This window comes from Pseudonaja textilis, chromosome 16, assembly GCF_049901715.1.
Source record: "Pseudonaja textilis isolate UNSWEBS1 chromosome 16, rPseTex1.2, whole genome shotgun sequence".
Classification (NCBI taxonomy): Eukaryota; Metazoa; Chordata; class Lepidosauria; order Squamata; family Elapidae; genus Pseudonaja; species Pseudonaja textilis.
In genome coordinates, this window is record NC_142005.1 from 6,506,856 (window position 1) to 6,524,253 (window position 17,398).

At 46.6% G+C, this 17,398-nt stretch overlaps 1 protein-coding gene across 1 annotated transcript in view; it reads left to right on the top strand.

Moving 5' to 3' along the window:
* The window catches only part of DNAJC4 (DnaJ heat shock protein family (Hsp40) member C4), a 17,861-nt gene extending 625 nt beyond the window's left edge, over nt 1-17,236 (top strand). Inside the window, 7 exon segments of the mRNA XM_087913874.1 lie at nt 515-635; nt 3,233-3,332; nt 11,234-11,490; nt 12,719-12,889; nt 15,420-15,506; nt 16,974-17,005; nt 17,008-17,236. Coding sequence (XP_087770000.1) covers nt 544-635; nt 3,233-3,332; nt 11,234-11,490; nt 12,719-12,889; nt 15,420-15,506; nt 16,974-17,005; nt 17,008-17,111 — 843 coding nt within the window. The 5' untranslated portion in view covers nt 515-543 and the 3' untranslated portion in view covers nt 17,112-17,236.
* Nucleotides 17,237-17,398: the final 162 nt, after the last annotated feature.

Genomic DNA, 17,398 nt, shown 5'->3' on the forward strand with positions numbered 1-17,398 from the left:
CTTCCTTTAGTTGGGGTCTTTGTATCCTCTTAGAGGCAGTCCATTACAACCATTCGTTTAGTCATAACACTGAGAAAAGTGACCTATGGCCGTTTTTGCAACCGCTGCAGTATCCCTATGGTCAGGTGATCAAAATTTTGGACACTAAGCAACTGACTCATACATATGACAGTTACCGTGTCTGGCCACGACCGCCAGAGCGCCAAACCCAGGCACGCTCCCCTTTCGCGGCCTTCTGACAAGCAAAATGAACCAGATTCCCTTAACAACTTCATAATTGCAATGATTTGCTTTTTAACAGCTGCAGCAAGAGAAACCGTAAAATGGGGCATAACGTGACAATTGTCTCACTTAGTAACAGAAATTTGGGGCCCCATTGCAATTATGCGGACTACCTGTACTATACTGAACTGCTCCCCTTCAAAAAACTCCAGCACTGTAAATAAATACTGTATATAAACTTTGACCGTACATTGTAATGACTCCCCCTGTCTTTCCTCCTTCCATTTGTCAGGATGAAACCAGGAGAAGGGATTTCAAGAAATGGCCTTGGCTAATCTTTATTTCCTTTGCCGTTGTTGCCAACTTTGCCAAAATTCCCGGCATCTGCCTTTTACTTCCACAATCTACGGTTGGTGAGTCTCTTTCTCGCAAAAGAGTTGAAACTTAAACCCTTGCAAGACCGAGGTGGCTCTGGGTTTGGGGTTCGTTGGCTCAGGGAGAATTACCACCTTTTGTCTTAGATGGGGTGGCGCTACCCCAAACAGACCCTGTGTGTAATCTAGGGGTTTTCCTGGACTCACAACTCCTCGAAGAGCAGGTGGCGGTCGTGGCCAGGAGGGCCTTTGCGCAACTGTGGGTTGTGCACCAGTTACGCCCTTTCCTGAACCCACAGTCCCTACTCACAGTCACTCATGCCCTAGTTTTGATTATTGCAACATGCTCTACATGGGGCTGACTTTGAGGAGCACCCAGAAGCTCCAGCTGGTGCAAAATGCAGCGGCCCGCATGGTTTTGTGCACATGTTTCACTTCTCCTGCACGAGCTGCATTGGTTGCCGATTTGCTTCCGGGTGCAACTCAAGGTGCTGGTTGTCACCTTTAAAGCCCTTCATGGCTTGGGACCAGCTTATTTTAGGGATAACCGTCTCTTGCTGGTTACATCTACCCGACCCATCAGAATGGGAAGGCAGGGAATACCGCAGGTCCCATTCCTGAGGGAGATATCCCTGGTGGGACCCAGAAGAAGGGCATTTTCTGTGGTGGCCCCCTCTCTCTGGAACATCATCCCCCCAGAGATTGGCCCCGTCTCTAATTCTCTTCTGGAAGGCGCTGAAAACCTGGTTCTGCCAGCGGGCCTGGGGAACCCAGAGCAGGATGGAGCCCATTGAATGGCTTGTGTGTTCTGCTGTGGCTGGGGTGGGAGATGATGAGGTGATTTTTTTTTATTATATTAATTGATTTGATTCTTCTTACTAGTTTTACTGTTTTAAATGTGGTTTTATACCTTGTAAGCTGCCTTGAGTCGCCATGGGCAAATAGGTGGCAATATAAATCCAATAAATAAATAAAATTAGTTAATTAATTCAGGCACTTGAACTGATAAGACTCTGGAGGGGGAGCACCTTTTCTGACACACAAATTATATTAAGAGGTATAAGCTTTGGTATAAGCCACATCTCACTTCATCAGAGGTAGTGGAATTGCTTAACTGATGTGGGAATTTAAATTGAAGCGAGGTGCGGAAAAGGGAGTGGAGAAGATGTTGGTTAAATAAATGCCAGATACACGTGAGACCGATTATAAGTGGAGATTACAAAAAGAGATTTACAGATCAGCACTTATTAAAAGTACACATTGTTTTATTACTAGATTTTTATATTATCATGTAGATATACTTATGATAAAAATCAAGTTATAAAAATAATGTGTACTTGTAATAGGTGTAAGTACTGATCTGTAAATCCTTCCTATACAGGGAGTTCTCGACTTACAAACCAAACTTACAAGTCAACCTTGAGCTGATCAGGATTGAACTCCTGGCTGTGGGCAGAATTAGCCTGCAATTACTACATTCTAACCACCAGGGTTACATCCTAACTGTGCCACCAGGGCTTAATGTCTGTTTGAAGGTATTGAAAAAAAAGTGACTTACAATCAGTTCTCACATTTAAAACCATTACAGCATCCCCACAGTTTTACATGCTCAAAATTCAGGCAATTGGCATGTACTTATGACGGTTTCGCTATCCCGGGGTCATAAGATCACCCTTTGTGACCTTCCTAGTCAGCATCTGACAAGCAAAGCCTTGATCTGCTTAACGGCTACATGATTCATGTTAAGTATTTCACTTAACAACTGGCCAAAAAATGTTGTAAAATGGGGCAGGGCACACACTTAACCACTGCCTTGCTTAGAGTGGCAATCTTAGGCTCAATTGTGATCATAAGCCTAGGGCTGCCTATATGTTCAAATCAGGTGGACTAGCAGGAGCAGGAGCATTTAAACTTATATCTCGCTTTACAGTGCTTTACAGCCCTCTCTAAGCAATTTACAGAGTTAGTGTCTTGCCCCCAACAATCCGGGTCCTCATTTTACAGACCTTGGAAGGATGCAAGGCTGAGTCAACCTTGAGCTGATCAGGATCAAACTGCTGGCAGTGGGCAGAGTTAGCCTACAGTACTGCATTCTAACCATTGAGAAGGAAGGAAGGAAGGAAGGAAGGAAGGAAGGAAGGAAGGAAGGAAGGAAGGAAGGAAGGAAGGACTAGCAATAGCCCTTAGACTTATATACCACTTCATAGTGCTTTCCAGCCCTCTCTAAGCGGTTTACAGAGTCAGCCTTTTGCCCCTGACAATCTGGCTCCTCATTTTACCGACCTCAGATGGACGGAAGGCTGAGTCATCCTTGAGCTTGGTGAGATTCGAACTGCCCAAGTCCCGCAAGGAATTAGTCTCCGGTACAGCGGCTCTCAGTGTGCGTGTAAAGTAGCAAGTAGTAATAATCATCATAATAATACCAATAAGACAAGGTAGTAAAAAAGACAGGAAGGATAATAATGATAACACCACAGCCATACGACATGGTTCAAGGCCTCACCGTCCTAGACTTTTCAACACCACCGTTGATTTTGGTTTAATAATAAAACCCTTTTTGAAATAAGCTCAGTTTCACCTTCTCTAATGTTTCTACGCTGTCATCTTCCGCAGAGTAACTGTATTGTCTTTTCTAGGTCTCCAACTAGGAATATTAGCCACTATGACGTTCTGGGGATCAAACAAGATGCTACTTCAAAGGAGATCAAACAAGCCTTTTTTAGGAAATCAAAACAGGTAAGCTTCCATTTTGGGGTCGGGAGGGGGGGAAGGAAGGAGGAGAGCCCTTCTTTGGAATAGGGGTCTCCAATCTTGGCAACTTTAAGCCTGGTGGACTTCAATTCCCAGAGTTCCCCTGCCAGCTTTGCTGGCTAGGGAATTCTGGGAGTTGAAGTCCCCTTGGCTTAAAAGTTGCCAAGGTTGGAGACCCCTGGGTTACATTTGGTGGTGAGCCAGCTGCCCATTTAAGGCAGACTTTACACAATGCACAAAGTACATTTGTTGGTCTCTCCGATTGCTTTCAAAGGAAAGTTGAGCCACTTTTTAAAAGGACCCTTTATATTATTTATGCATGATGCCTCTGGGATAAGGTTCTGGGATATGGTTTTATTGTTATGCATTGGTTGTCTTGATTGGTTTAAATTGGGGACGGTATTGATCGAATTGGTGTTTTAAAAATACCCCGGGCCTATTTGATGGGAGTTGGCAGAGCCAAATGTCATTAATAAATGAATTAATAAACACAAGATAGTTTTGAAGCCAGTTTAAAGACCAAAGGACCAGATTAACAGAAGCTGGTATAAGGTAGTCCTTGACTTACGACCGTAATGGCGTCAAAATAAACCGGGCACAGCAGCGCAAAAGCTGATGGGCGTTTTACCCGCTTTCTGCTTTCCTTCTCCTCCCTGTGTTGAAAATGTCAGATGAAACTACAAGGCTTACCCTGCAGAGTGAAATGAGTCCCTCAAACCTTCTCGTGTTCCTTGAAAAGCTCAGATTTGACAGCCATGGCTAAAACAGGGGCCGGCGGCTAGAACTCGAATCGTAGTTTAACTAGCTAAAAAACCTAGCAAAGCCCCTGTGAAAGCCGGTTTGCAAATGTTGGCTTTTTCCTGAAGAGGGCAGCCTTGAACCACGAACGCCCGTGAATTTCCCCCAAAGGAAGATCTATATGGGCTTGCAGGCATTGGTTGGTTTGAACAGACAGCACAGCTGGAAAGGACCTCAGAGATCTTCTAGTCCAACCCCCCCTGGTCGAGCAGGAGCCCTTACTGTGTATCATTTGAGTCAAAGGGCTGTCCTGTCTCTTCTTGAAAACCTCCAGTGACGGAGCACGCACAATGAATTATTCTCACTGTTCTCCCTCAACATTTCTTATCTCATTCTATGGTTTACTAGCTTAATATTTTGTTTTATGTAGTTGTTGTCTTTTACCTTTTTGTTGTTCGAACCCAGCAGCACGAAGTTGAGTCCTCCTCCCGATAAATCCCTTTGATTTGATTTACAGTGAATTTCCTCTCCAACAACGTCCTGGCCGACAGTCTTCCAAGATAGTTCCCAATTACAAACCTTTATCAGGCTTAGAAAGGGGCCAGGCCTCTATCTTTCAGACACCGTAATACTCGGCAAGCATGCCAGAATGAACTAATTGTTTCCTGCAAAGTCCTACTCCCCTTTTGCTCCTCCTTTATACTCTAGAGGAGGGGCCATTCACCCTCCCCCTTGTGGCTTTACTCCCAAGACGACCCTTGTTCCTTAGCTGTTCCCTTCCTCTGGCAGCTCTGTGCATGAGCACACTGGGAACGGGCTCCAGCTGTTTTTCTGCCCCACTGATCTCCGACTCCGAAGGCAGATGATAACTGTCAGAAGGCCCTGGCCCCATCCCTGCCTCCGATGCAGAGTCCTCATCAGAACCTTCCCCCGACTCCAGGACCGGCCCACATTCCTACCCAACCTCCTCACTGTCTGAGCCTGTTGCCAGCTCCACTGGCGAGCCACAACAGTCGTAAGCTACCTAGAGACTCCCGAAGGCGAGATGGTTGGCTTATTAGTTTAATAATTAAAAATATGCTGACCTCTGCCCCAGTGGGTGTTAACTTGGTGGAATCAACCACTTTTACTCCTCGTGGCCTTTTGTTGAATCTCTTCTAGGCAAAACCTTTGCCACCATTCCTTGCTGCCATTCGCTGGTCTCTAAGGGCCACCCAGAGAAGAGTTGACAGTCTGCCCACTCAAATCTCTCTTTTGGCCCTTTGTAGAAAGATGTTGAGTTAACCAAGGATCCTTTTCTTAGGCAATAAACTGGATCAGATGGTTGGTGATGAAACTTCTCCAGCCAGTTTTTAAATATGTCTTGTTTTTCCTTCCCCTTCTCTTCTCCTCCTCCTCTCCTTTTTCTGTTCTCTCTTTCTTCTCTCCTCATCTTCTTCTCCTTCTCTCCCACTTCTTTTCCATCTTCTCACCTCCTCCTCCCATCCTCTTTTTTTCCTCTTCTTCCTCTTCTCTTCTTGCCTCTTCCTCCCATCCTCCTCCTCTTCCTCTCCTCCCCTTCTCCTCCTTCTCCTCCTCCTCTTCTCCATCTTCTCTTTTCACCTTCTCCTCCCCTCCTCCTCTTCTTCTTCTCTTCCCTTCCTCCTCTTCCACCTCTCTTTTTGGCCCACCTTCTCCAACTTGATTTTTAACTCTGGGCTCTCAAGGAGAGGCACACAGTTCCTCTCTTGCCCGAATTCCGAATTATTTCTCTCTTGGGTCAGGCACAATGTTGGCAATCGGGGAAGGACGAGCTAAATATTGCACAATCGATGGGGCTGTTGCGTGAGTTTCACACTGCCTCCATGCAAGGCACAGCTCGGGAAACAAGCTCCCAGTGTTAGTGTCTGCATAAGGCACAAAGGCCAGTTTGTCCATTTACCATTTTTTTTCTAAGCCTCCCACAATACACCGAATCGCAAACTCGCCACAGCTGCCGGGTTCACAAAACACGCTTGGCACAGTAGACGGAATTGCAAACTCAGCGGAACGGCTACGTTCGCACAATGCTCTTTGCACAATAGACTGAATCATAGACTCCCCACGTTGCTGGGTTCATAACAGCGCATTGAGTTGATTCCATTTTCACTTGTTTTAGTTTAGCAGGTTCTGCGAATGCACCTCTATAGCTCATTTACTTGATCTGGTGTATTATTTCTTCAAGGCGGCAAAAATATCAGGCACGCCTGTCTCCCTTCTCTTTTCCCCACAACAACAACCGTGTGAGGTGGGTTGGGCTGAGAGAGAGAGGAAATGAGTCAATGTCACCCAGTTTGCTTTCATGCCTAAAGTGGGACTAGAACTCACAGTCTCCTGGTCATTGGCCCATAGTCACCCAGTTGGTTTTCATGCTTAAGGCAAGACTAGAACTCACAGTCTCCTGGTGATTGGCGCAAATTCGCCCAATCGGCTTTCATGCATAAGGCATGCTAGAACTCACAGTCTCCTGGTGATTGGTCCAAAGTCACCCAATTGGCTTTCCTGCCTAAGGAGGGACTACAAACTCCCCATTTCCTGGTGATTGACACAAATTCCCCCAATCAGCTTTCTTGCGTAAAGCATGCTAGAACTCACAGTCTCCCGGTGATTGGTGTAAATTCCCCCAATCGGCTTTCATGCATAAGGCAGGTAGAGCTCCCCATTTCCTGGTGATTAAGGTAAATTTGCCCAATCAGTTTTCATGTGTAAGGCAAGACTAGAACTCACAGTCTCCTGGTGATTGGTGTAAATTCCCCCAATTGGCTTTCTTGCATAAGGCATGCTAGAACTCCCCGTTTCCTGGTGATTGGCTCAAAGTCACCCAGCAGGCTTTCGTATCTCTGGCGGGACTAGAACTCCCCGTCTCCCACTTTCTAGTTTGGTGCCTTACCTTCAAAACTACAGAAATATAGAAGAAACAGCAAAAGAGAAAAACGATAAAAGGGTTAAAAACAGAGTAGAGAATAAGAAAAATAAAATAAAATAAAAAATATCTAAAAAGCAACTTCCAATCATCTCCACAGCACCGACACACAGCAATTGCTATCTCTACCCTCCCGTACTGCATATCACCATTCCTTTCTTCCTATCAACAAGCCCCTTTCATCAATAAATCCCTAAATCAGCAGTTCGCTTTTATTGATTCTCAGCAAAACCTCTACAAAGCATTCCAGTCCTTTTATAAAGTAAATATTGTTCCCTCCAGAATCGAACAAGTCAATTCAGCCGTTTGCTGGAAACTCAGCCAAGCTTCGCAATCTGTTCGTCCGAAAAGAAGCATGTTTAACGTATAAGATAAAGGTTTTTTTAAAAAAATCCCAAAATAGGATAAGAATAAATCCTTTTCCCCCCCAGTGTATGTTGAATCATTGTACAGGGCCTGCAGACAACAATTCTGTTTATTTTGCCTTAACTCAAAACTTAGGTTGAGGGGGGGCGTAACCCAAACCAAGCCCCACCGTTTTGAAGTTCATATTTTTGATAGCACAATCTCTCTTTTCAGGTAGTCCTCGGCTTACAGCAGTCCATTTACTGGCCGTTTTTCATGCTGGTGAATTATCACGGCACCAAGAAAGGGACTTATGATCGTTTTTCACACTTACGACCGGTCGTTGCAGCATCCCCCCATGGTGACGTGATCAAAATTCAGACGCCTGGCAGTTGAGTCATACTTATGACGGTCGCAGCCCTGTTTCAGGTCGCGTGATCCCACTTTTCCAGCCTTCGGACAAGCCACGGGGAAGCCAGATTTACTTAACAACCACGCTAACTTAAAACTTAACGGCAGCGACTCCCTTAACAACTGTGGCAATAAAATGGGGCAAAACTCCCTTCACAAATGTCTCCCTGTCAGGATTCTGGCACTTGACCCCATTTAAATCACGAGTCTCGAGCCAAATTTCCAAAACTTAAAGAAGATTTATTGGGCACGTGTCTGGCACTGCCTGGATGTAGCCGACTCTGAGACACATCATTCATTGTCACCCTGGTTTTCCCCCCCACCCCCCCGGGTGTATCGTAATTCCTATTCTCCAATGGGACACCTCCATAGCCCAGAGTCATCAATCAGGCTCTCCAGTTAGAATTTTGCCAGTCAGAAACTTCAGTCACCTAGTTACTATCTTTGAAAAACTATTTATGGAATGCGCTTTCGGTTTTGCAAAGCTGCCACACACCTCCCCCCTCCCTTTTCGCTGGCAACTCTAAAAGACCAGAGAAATATTTTATGGGTTGACACTCGCTTAGCAACAGAAATTTCGGGCTCCTTTGTGGTCATAAGTGGAGGACTACCCATTAACCAGATCTCTTCACCCAGCAAAGAAAGCATCGCTCCGCCAAAGCAGGAACTGCAGACCAGCGAGAAAGCATAGACTAAGGAAATAAAGGAAGTTTAAAATTTGGCGTGCCGATTTTTTCACTTTAAAATAGAAGGATGTTAATTTCCTGTTGCTCCGGCCTTTAACTGCCGGGCAGTTTAATACAGACAGTCCTCAACTTACAACCACGATCGAGCCCAGCCCTTACCTGGTGTCAGGGGCTCCAACAAATCCATCCTCATTCAAATTGAAAGTCTCTAGCCGCACCTCAGAGAAAAGGAAATCGATTTTATTAGGAGCGGCCATGTTGGCGTAAGCTGGACGCAGCTGATACTAAATTACATCATACATTTATTTCCCCCTTGACCCTGGTCTTCCCCCCCACCCCGGATGTGACTTCTCCAATGGGACACCTCCATCTCCATCCTGCTCTCCAGTAACCTTCTTATGCTCTGACAACTTTGGGCTGCTGAGTTGATATCTAGGCATTTAAGGAAGGACTTGTTTTCCCCTCACTCCCTTTTTCTGGCAGCTAAAAAGTAATTTTTTTTTTTTAGTTGACATTCATCCCCCCTCACTTCCTGCACGGTGACCTGCACAACCTCCCAAAAGAAAACAAATTTATTGCAGGTATAGAACTTAGGGTTGCAAAACCGTTCCCCCCCCCCCCAGGTTTGGTTGGGTTTTCTGCATGGAGGCTCACCCCCAAGGCGATCAGCTTCATTGCTAGACCGCCGCGCTGCTCCGAGAGTATCTTTTTAGTTGACACCTGGCTTAACGTGAGTTTTGTCCCATTCTGACAATTCCTTGTGTCCCATTTGTTCGGCGAAGGAGCCGCTGCAGTTTGTTTAAATCAGTCCCGCGGTCATTAAGTGAACCCGGCTTCCCCATGGACTCTGCTGGTGGGGGAGGAAATCACGTGAGCCCCAGGATGCTGCGACCGTCGTGAATATGAATCAACTGCCCGGTGTCTGAATTTTGGGACGGGGAGGAGAAATGCTGCAATGGTCACAAGTGTGAAAAATGATTGTAAGTCCCCCCTTTGTTTAGTGCTTGTTATATAATTTGTCATAAGTGTGAGTCAGGGGCAAAGTGTCCCAATGAAAATCACTGATGACCCTTTGGGGAGGCCCCAATGGTCACCAGTGGTGTGAAAAATGCTTCCTTTTTTTCTGTGCCGTTGTAACTTCGGTCAGTCACTAAACGAACTGTCATAAGTCGAGGACCTCCTGTAGACGGTGGGAGGATTCGGAAGCCGAGGTGGTTTGCATTTTCCCTTGCTGGTGCACGCAGCTTCCCCGCAACATGAAATTAAACATCCCTGTTTAACTATAACGTTCCCCGCTGGGTTGAGGCGCTAATAAATCCTCCCTACGGTTAATTAAATGATGATTTGGACGCAAAGCTGAAGGGGAGCGGAACAGGTTTTTTTAAATCAAGGAGAATGCCTTTCTCTGCCTTTTCGGAAACAAGCGGAATCCGGGCAGTCCTTGATGTACGACCAAAATAGAGCCCGAAATCGAAACTGACCAAGGAGAGATTCAACCTGGAAATAAGGAGAGATTTACTGACAGGGAGAACCATCCACCCATGGAACAGAAGTTGCCTTCGGAAGTTGTGGGAGCTTCATCCCTGGAGGCTTTCAAGAAGAGCCTGGGCTGCCATGTGTCAGAAACAGTGTAGTGTCTCCTGCTTGGGAGGGTGGGTGGGGGGGGTTGGACTAGATGACCTACAAGGTCCCTTCCAAAATCTGTTCATCTAATCTAATCTAACCCGTGGGAACCAAGGTCATTCTGACAGGTGGCTGAGGAGAGGAGGAGCGAAGTAACTAAGCCACCAGCCGGCGCCTCGATTGGACAATGCGATGTCCAATCAGACGACTTTGGGGGAACGGGTGAAAACTTCCCCTTTTCAAGCCAGGTGAAAACCGTGGGAACTTTCAGAGTTCGGTTTTCCCTGCTGGTGCCAATATTTATTTAGCCGATCAATTGTCCTTTCGAAGAATCTGCCTGCCTCGGAGTTCTCCTTTCCGTGGGTGCGTTGATTGGAACACTGTCCTTACGTCCAGTTCTACTCTGATCGATATATCGATCAAAATGGTACAGGGCCTCCTGCTGGAGCAGAGGGCTGGACTAGAAGACCTCCAAGGTCTCTTCCCACTCTTATTCGGCGAGGTTATTCTGCAAGGTTGAGACTTACTGGTTTTGTGATGACCTGGGGCCTGGCACAAAGGCAACACAGTCAGTTAATCAATAGGAGTCCCTTTATTAGCTCCAACTTTGCCCCCAATGTCCTGGTTACCTTCTGGGCTGGAGAAAAACTCTCCCAGGAACAGCCTTTGGCTGCAGAGAATCAAGTCCAAAACGTGCTCAAACAAAAACTGTAACTATAAGTCCAATCAAGGCAAAATGAGGTAATTGGTTTGGCAGGGCAGGAGCAGGAATTCCAGAGGTGAAGGAATGGCAGTAATTCAACATGGTTGGGAGGATGCCAGGAATACAGATAAGCAAAGACAACACAGGATAAAGTCACGTTTGCTCCTAGCAGATGCCGCTCTCAGCTTGCATCTCTTTTAAACTCTCATTCCCAGGCTGTGGCTAATGAAGGGAATCAGGGCCCTTTCCTCCCCCGTAAGCCATGCAAACCACGTTGCTCCCTTCTCCATTCTTCCCTGCGTTTCCTCCGCAGCCAACGGAGCCACATTCTCACTCCCTGTCAGCTGTTCGTCTTCCTCCTCGGATTCAGACTCCCACAGGGGCATGACAGGTTTTAAGATTCCCCCCGCCCGCCTACTTTTTCCCCCCCCATGTGCAGCTCCATCCTGACAGCAACCCCACCAACCCAGAGCTGCACGGCCAGTTTGTGAAGCTGAACGAGGCCTACAACATCTTGAGCAAAGAGAAAAGCCGCCGCGATTACGATGCCCAGCAAAGCATCCAGAAAGCCCACCGAGGCTCGGCCCAAGACCCCTTCAGTGATCCTCATATCCATCGGCAGCCAAGGAACCAGAAGGCCCGCAGACGTCCAGCTGAAGACTCTTTTAATTCCAAGGGCTTCCAGTCAACCGGAGCGTAAGTAAAAGCAGGAAGTCAGTGCAGGGCAGGGAGACCTGGACTTACAACCGTTCGTTTAGTGGTAGATAGATAGGTAGGTAGGTAGGTAGATAGATAGATAGATAGATAGATAGATAGATAGATAGATAGAGAGAGAGAGAGAGAGAGAGAGAGATAATAGATAGATGATAGGATGGATAGATAGATAGATAGACAGACAGATAGATAGATAGATAGACAGACATAGATAGATAGATAGATAGATAGATAGATAGATAGATAGATAGATAGATAGATAGATAGATAGAGATAGGTAGGTAGATAGATAGATAGATAGATAGATAGATAGATAGACAGACAGACAAAGATAGATACAGAGATAGGTAGGTAGGTAGGTAGGTAGATAGATAGATAAAGATAGATAAAGATAGATACAGAGATAGGTAGGTAGGTAGGTAGGTAGGTAGATAGATAGATAGATAGATAGATAGATAGATAGATAGATAGATAGATAGATAGATAGATAGATAGATAGATTTATTGTCATTGTACTCAGAAACCTGAGAACAACGAAATAAGGTGCTCTTTCACAACACACAACTGAACAACACCAAAAGACATATACAAATAACAATGTAAAACAAATTAAAACAAATAACAGTTAAAAACTGTACAACCAGGATATATATATATATATATATATGTTAAGACCACCAGATTCATAACTCTGCATTTAACCTGATCACAGCACTTGGGTAAAAGCTATGTTTAGTGGCCATTCGAAGTTGCAACAGCCCTGGAAAAAAAAAGGGGGGGGACTTGATAGTGGATAGGGGTTCATATGTAAAATGAATAGGAGAGGAGAGGAGAGAATAAAGAATAGAATAGAATAGAATAGAACAGAACAGAACAGAACAGAACAGAACAGAACAGAACAGAATGGAAGAAAATACAATACAATAGAAAAAAGGATAGAATAAAACTAAGAATAAAAGAGAATAGAAAAAAGGATAGAATAGAAGAAAACGAAGAAAGAACAGAATAGAATGAAGAATGAAAGAATAGAATAGGAAAAAAAATACAATAGAAGAAAACTAAGCTTCACTGGCTGAGGAATTCTGGGAGCTGAAGTCCACAAGTCTTCAAGTGGCCAAGGTTGGAGACCCTTCCTCTGTATGACCTCCAGGTCCTCTTTCCCTCCCCTGCTTCTCATCCATGATGTTCTCTTCCCTCTTCCTCCCCCCAGAAGTTCAGGCTCCTATGGGGACGATGCCTACTGGCAGGAATTCCACCCAATGCCTCCGGAGTGGTATTCAGACCAGAAGTTCAAGAGGAGGCACCGACGCAACCTGAGGATCGCAATGTACTGTTTGCTGATCATGTCTGGGAGCCTCTTGGTTCACTTCATATCATACAGGTATGGTTCCTTGCAGGCTAACTGCTCACTGCCAGCAGTTCGATCCTGATTGGCTCAAGGTTGTCTCAGCCTTCTGTCCTTCTGGGGTGGGTAAAATGAGGACCCAGATTGTTGAGGACAATCAGCTGACCTTAATCACCTTAGAGAGGGCTGTAAAGCACTGTGAAGTGGGATATAAATCTATTGTCCTTCCTTCCTTCCTTCCTTCCTTCCTTCCTTCCTTCCTTCCTTCCTTCCTTCCTGTTCATTTCATTTCCTTCCTTCCTGTTCATTTCATTTCCTTCCTTCCTTCCTTCCTTCCTTCCTTCCTTCCTTCCTTCCTTCCTTCCTCACTAAATGCTTCCTCTTTCTTCTATCCTTCCATATATGTCTATTGCTTTCTCCTTCCTTCCTTCTTCCTTCCTTCCTTTTCATTTCATTTCCTTCCTTCCTGTTTGTTTCATTTTCTTCCTTCCTGTTCGTTTCATTTCCTTCCTTCCTTCCTGTTCATTTCACTTCCTTCCTGTTCATTTCATTTCCTTCCTTCCTTCCTTCCTTCCTTCCTTCCTTCCTCACTAAATGCTTCCTCTTTCTTCTATCCTTCCATATATGTCTATTGCTTTCTCCTTCCTTCCTTCCTTCCTTCCTTCCTTCCTTCCTTCCTTCCTTCCTTCCTTCCTTCCTGTTCATTTCATTTCCTTCCTTCCTGTTCATTTCATATCCTTCCTTCTTTCCTTCCGTCTTAAAGCTTCCAAGATTGGACACCCCTGCCCCGAATTATTAAGGCGACATGTGACTTGTTGTCTGGAGAATTCTGGGAGTTGAAGTCCACAGGCCTTCAAGCGGCCAAGTTTGAACAGCTCCTGATCTAGGGCGAAAAATGAAAATGGCTTTTGAGGGACACGGATCAGCTTCTTTTAAAGGTCCACGAAGCTCTCACGGGCTCCGTCAGCATTTCTTTCAGCCAGCATCTTCCCCAGCCTTCCCTTCCTCCTTTGCTGAATTTCTCCTCCCCGGGCACGGCGGCTTGCCAAGCGTCGCTACTACCCATCGTCTGGTTCTTTATTCTAATCCTCCGCCTCATTAGCCAGCTGTGACCAGGGAAAGATTAATCAGGAACGGCCTTTAATCAAATCTCGGGCAATTAAACACTCCACTTAAGCCCGAAGGAAGTGATGAGTGCTTAAAAGGGAGCGGGGAGGAAACATATGGAATCAAATCTTACACGCTGGGGAACCACAAGATGGGGAAACCGGCCCGCTGACATGCCCTCCCCGCCCTGGGAAAAAACAAACACACACATTGCAAATGATCCTAATTGTCACCCCCCCCCCCCAACAGCTGGGTGAGTGCGTGCTTGACGCCAGCAATCGGTGCTCGCTCGAGCCAGCTTTTTCCATCTGCCAGCGCGCAGCACTCTTGGTTGGCGTAACGTGGGCGAGTGACCTTGGGAGACGGAGGAAAGAAGATTCGAAGCCTGGGCAGGCATCTGATAAGAGAACAGAGCAGCCCAGAGGAGGAGAAAGGAGGGTGGAGAAAGCATCTCCTTCCCTCCTTCTCTGGAAAGTTAAAAAAGAAACAAAAACCAGGATAACAGAGCGGGAAGGGACTTTGGAGGTCTTCTAGTCCAACCCCTCTGCTCAGGCTGGAGACTGTATGCCACTTCAGACAAATGGTTGTCCAATCTCTTCTTTGAAAGCTTCTTTTCTGGGAGGAGGAAGTAAAGAAAGGAAGAAGAAAGAGGAAGGAAGGAAAGGAAGGAAGAAGAAAGAGAAAGGAAGGAAGGGAAGAAGAAACAGAAAGGAAGGGAAGGAAGGAAGAAGAAAGAGGAAGGAAGGAAAGGAAGGAAGAAGAAAGGAAGGAGAGGAAGAGGAAAGAGAAAGGAAGGAAGGAAGGGAAGAAGAAAGAGAAAGGAAGGAAGGAAAGAAAGGAAGAAGAAAGGAAGGAAGGAAAGGAAGGAAGAGAAAGGAAGGAAGGAAAGGAAGGAAGAAGGAAGGAAGGAAGGAACAAGAAAGAGAAAGGAAAGAAGGAAAGGAAGGAAGAAAGGAAAAAGAGGAAGGAAGGAAAGGAAGAAGAAAGAATGGAAGGAAGAAAAGAAAGGAAGAAGAAAGGAAGGAAGGAAAAAGAAAGAGAAAGGGAAGGAAGGAAGGAAAAAGAAAGGAAGGAAGGAAAGGAAGAAAAAAGAGAAAGGAAGGAAGAAAAGAAAGGAAGAAGGAAGGAAGGCAAAAGAAAGAGAAAGGAAGAAAGAGAAAGGGAAGGAAGGAAGGAAGGAAAAAGAAAGAGAAAGGAGGGAAGGAAGGAAGAAAAGAATTGGAAGGGACCTTGGAGGTCTTCTATCTAGCCCAGCCCGCTGCTGAAGCTGGAGACCCTCTACCACTTCAGACAAGTGGCTGTCCAATGGGTGATGGAGGGAAGGCAGGGGATCTCTCTCTCTCTCTCTCTCTCTCTCAAATTCCCAAATGTGGGAATTCTGCCTTTCTCCATGCTGCATAATATCCCCGCCTCTCCAGTTTCGTCTCGGCCTCTGAACAGTCTTCCATTTTCCGTCCAGGCAGGTCGCAAAACTTCACACAAGCTTCATGGACGAGAGGGACCGCATGATCAACCAGGCCCTTGCTAAGGCAAAGGAGCAAGCCAGGTATGCATGCATTTTTTCCCCCCAATTTTTATTTTATAGGAAAGATTAAAATAGAAAAAAAAAGGAAAAAAAATTAACCTAGGCAAAGATGGATTTCATGAGCATCGAGCTGAGAAAAAGTTGCAGTGGCAAAAGATGGCACTTCAATTCCATTTCCTTTTCCCTTTTATCTTTTCCTTTCCTTTCCATATTATTTCCTTACTTCCATCCTTCTGCTTCCCCTTCCCTTCCCCCCTTCCCTTCTGCTCTTTCCTTTTTCCTTCTTTCCTTTCCTTCTTTTCTTCTTTCCTTCCTTTCCTCCCTCCCTTCTCCTCTTCCCCACTCCCCTCCTGCTCCTTCCTTCCTTTCTTCTTTCCTTCCTTCCCCCCCTTTCCCTTCCCTTCTTCTCTTTCCTTTTTTTCTCTCCTTCCTTCCTTCCTCTCCTCTCCTCCCCTTCTGCTCCTTCCTTCCTTTCTTCTATCCTTCCTCCCTCCCCTCCTCCCTTCTCCTTCCGCTCCTTTCCTTCCTTCTCCTTCCTTCCTTCCTCTCCTCTCCTCCCTTCCTGCTCCTTCCTTCCTTTCTTCCTTCCTTCCTTCCCTTTCCCTTCCCTTCTTCTCTTTCCTTTTTCTCTCCTTCCTTCCTTCCTCTCCTCTCCTCCCCTCCCCTTCTGCTCCTTCCTTCCTTTCTTCTGTCCTTCCTCCCTCTCCCTCCTCCCTTCTCCTTCCTTCTCTTTCTTTCCCTCCCTTTCCCTTCCCTTCTTCTCCTTCCTTCCTCTCCTTCCTTCCTCTCCTCCCTTCCTGCTCCTTCCTTCCTTTCTTCTTTCCTTCCTTCCCTCCCTTTCCCTTCCCTTCTTCTCTTTCCTTTTTCTCTCCTTCCTTCCTCTCCTCTCCTCCCTTCCTGCTCCTTCCTTCCTTCCTTCCTTTCTTCTGTCCTTCCTTCCCTCCCTTTCCCTTCCCTTCTTCTCTTTCCTTTTTCTCTCCTTCCTTCCTTCCTTCCCCTCCTCCCTCTCCTTTCCTTCCCTCCGTTTCCCTTCCCTTCTTCTCTTTCCTTTTTTCTCTCCTTCCTTCCTCCCTCTCCCCTCCTCCCCTCTCCTTCCGCTCCTTTCCTTCCTTCCCTTTCCTTCCCTCCCTTTCCCTTCCCTTCTTCTCCTTCCTTCCCCCCTCCCCTCCCCTTCCCCAGCCCCCTCAGCATTGGCACCCGATCGATTGTAATCCATAAGACACTTTCTTACTACACCCTCATCGCGGGGGGCACCTCTGACTGAGGTCCTGCAGGGGAAGGGGCCCTCTAGGAGTCCTGATAACCCCACTCATCACTTATCCCTCCACAGTCAGCCCTGCTGGCAGAGGATTCTGGGAGTTGTAGGCCAGCCCTGCCAGAAGGCATCAGATAAAGGCAATTGCTGGTGATGTGGTGGGGGTGGGGGTCTCTTCAAGTGGTAGCGCTGGAGGAATGTTTTTGTGACCCTCCTTCCCCCCGTACCCACAGAGCCAGGCATGAAGAGTGTCTGCGGCAGAAGCACCCCCAATTCCGGAGGAAGACCCCACCTCCTCTAAAGTCAAACCACCCTCGGACATCTTGGACGCCACAAAGGAACCGGTTCCTCCCGTCTCGACTGCCAAGTAATCCGCTTGCAGCCGGCCCTCTTCCAGCCTGCTGGGCCGAGACCCTCGGCGTCCCCCGCTGCCCCTTCGGACCCCCCCCTTTTTCCCCTGCTCCCCCAATTCTTGTCAATAGAAGCCCTTCGTTACGCTTCCTCTCTTTGACCCTCCTTTCCCCAGGAAGTCCTCGGTCTGCTCAGGATTTGGATCAATAGCGGGGAAGGGGATTTCGGGGGGTGGGTGGGTGGGAGGGGCAGAATCTCCACCCCACAGGCCCAAACGGGACCCCAACGTCCTGGTTCAGCCACTCTT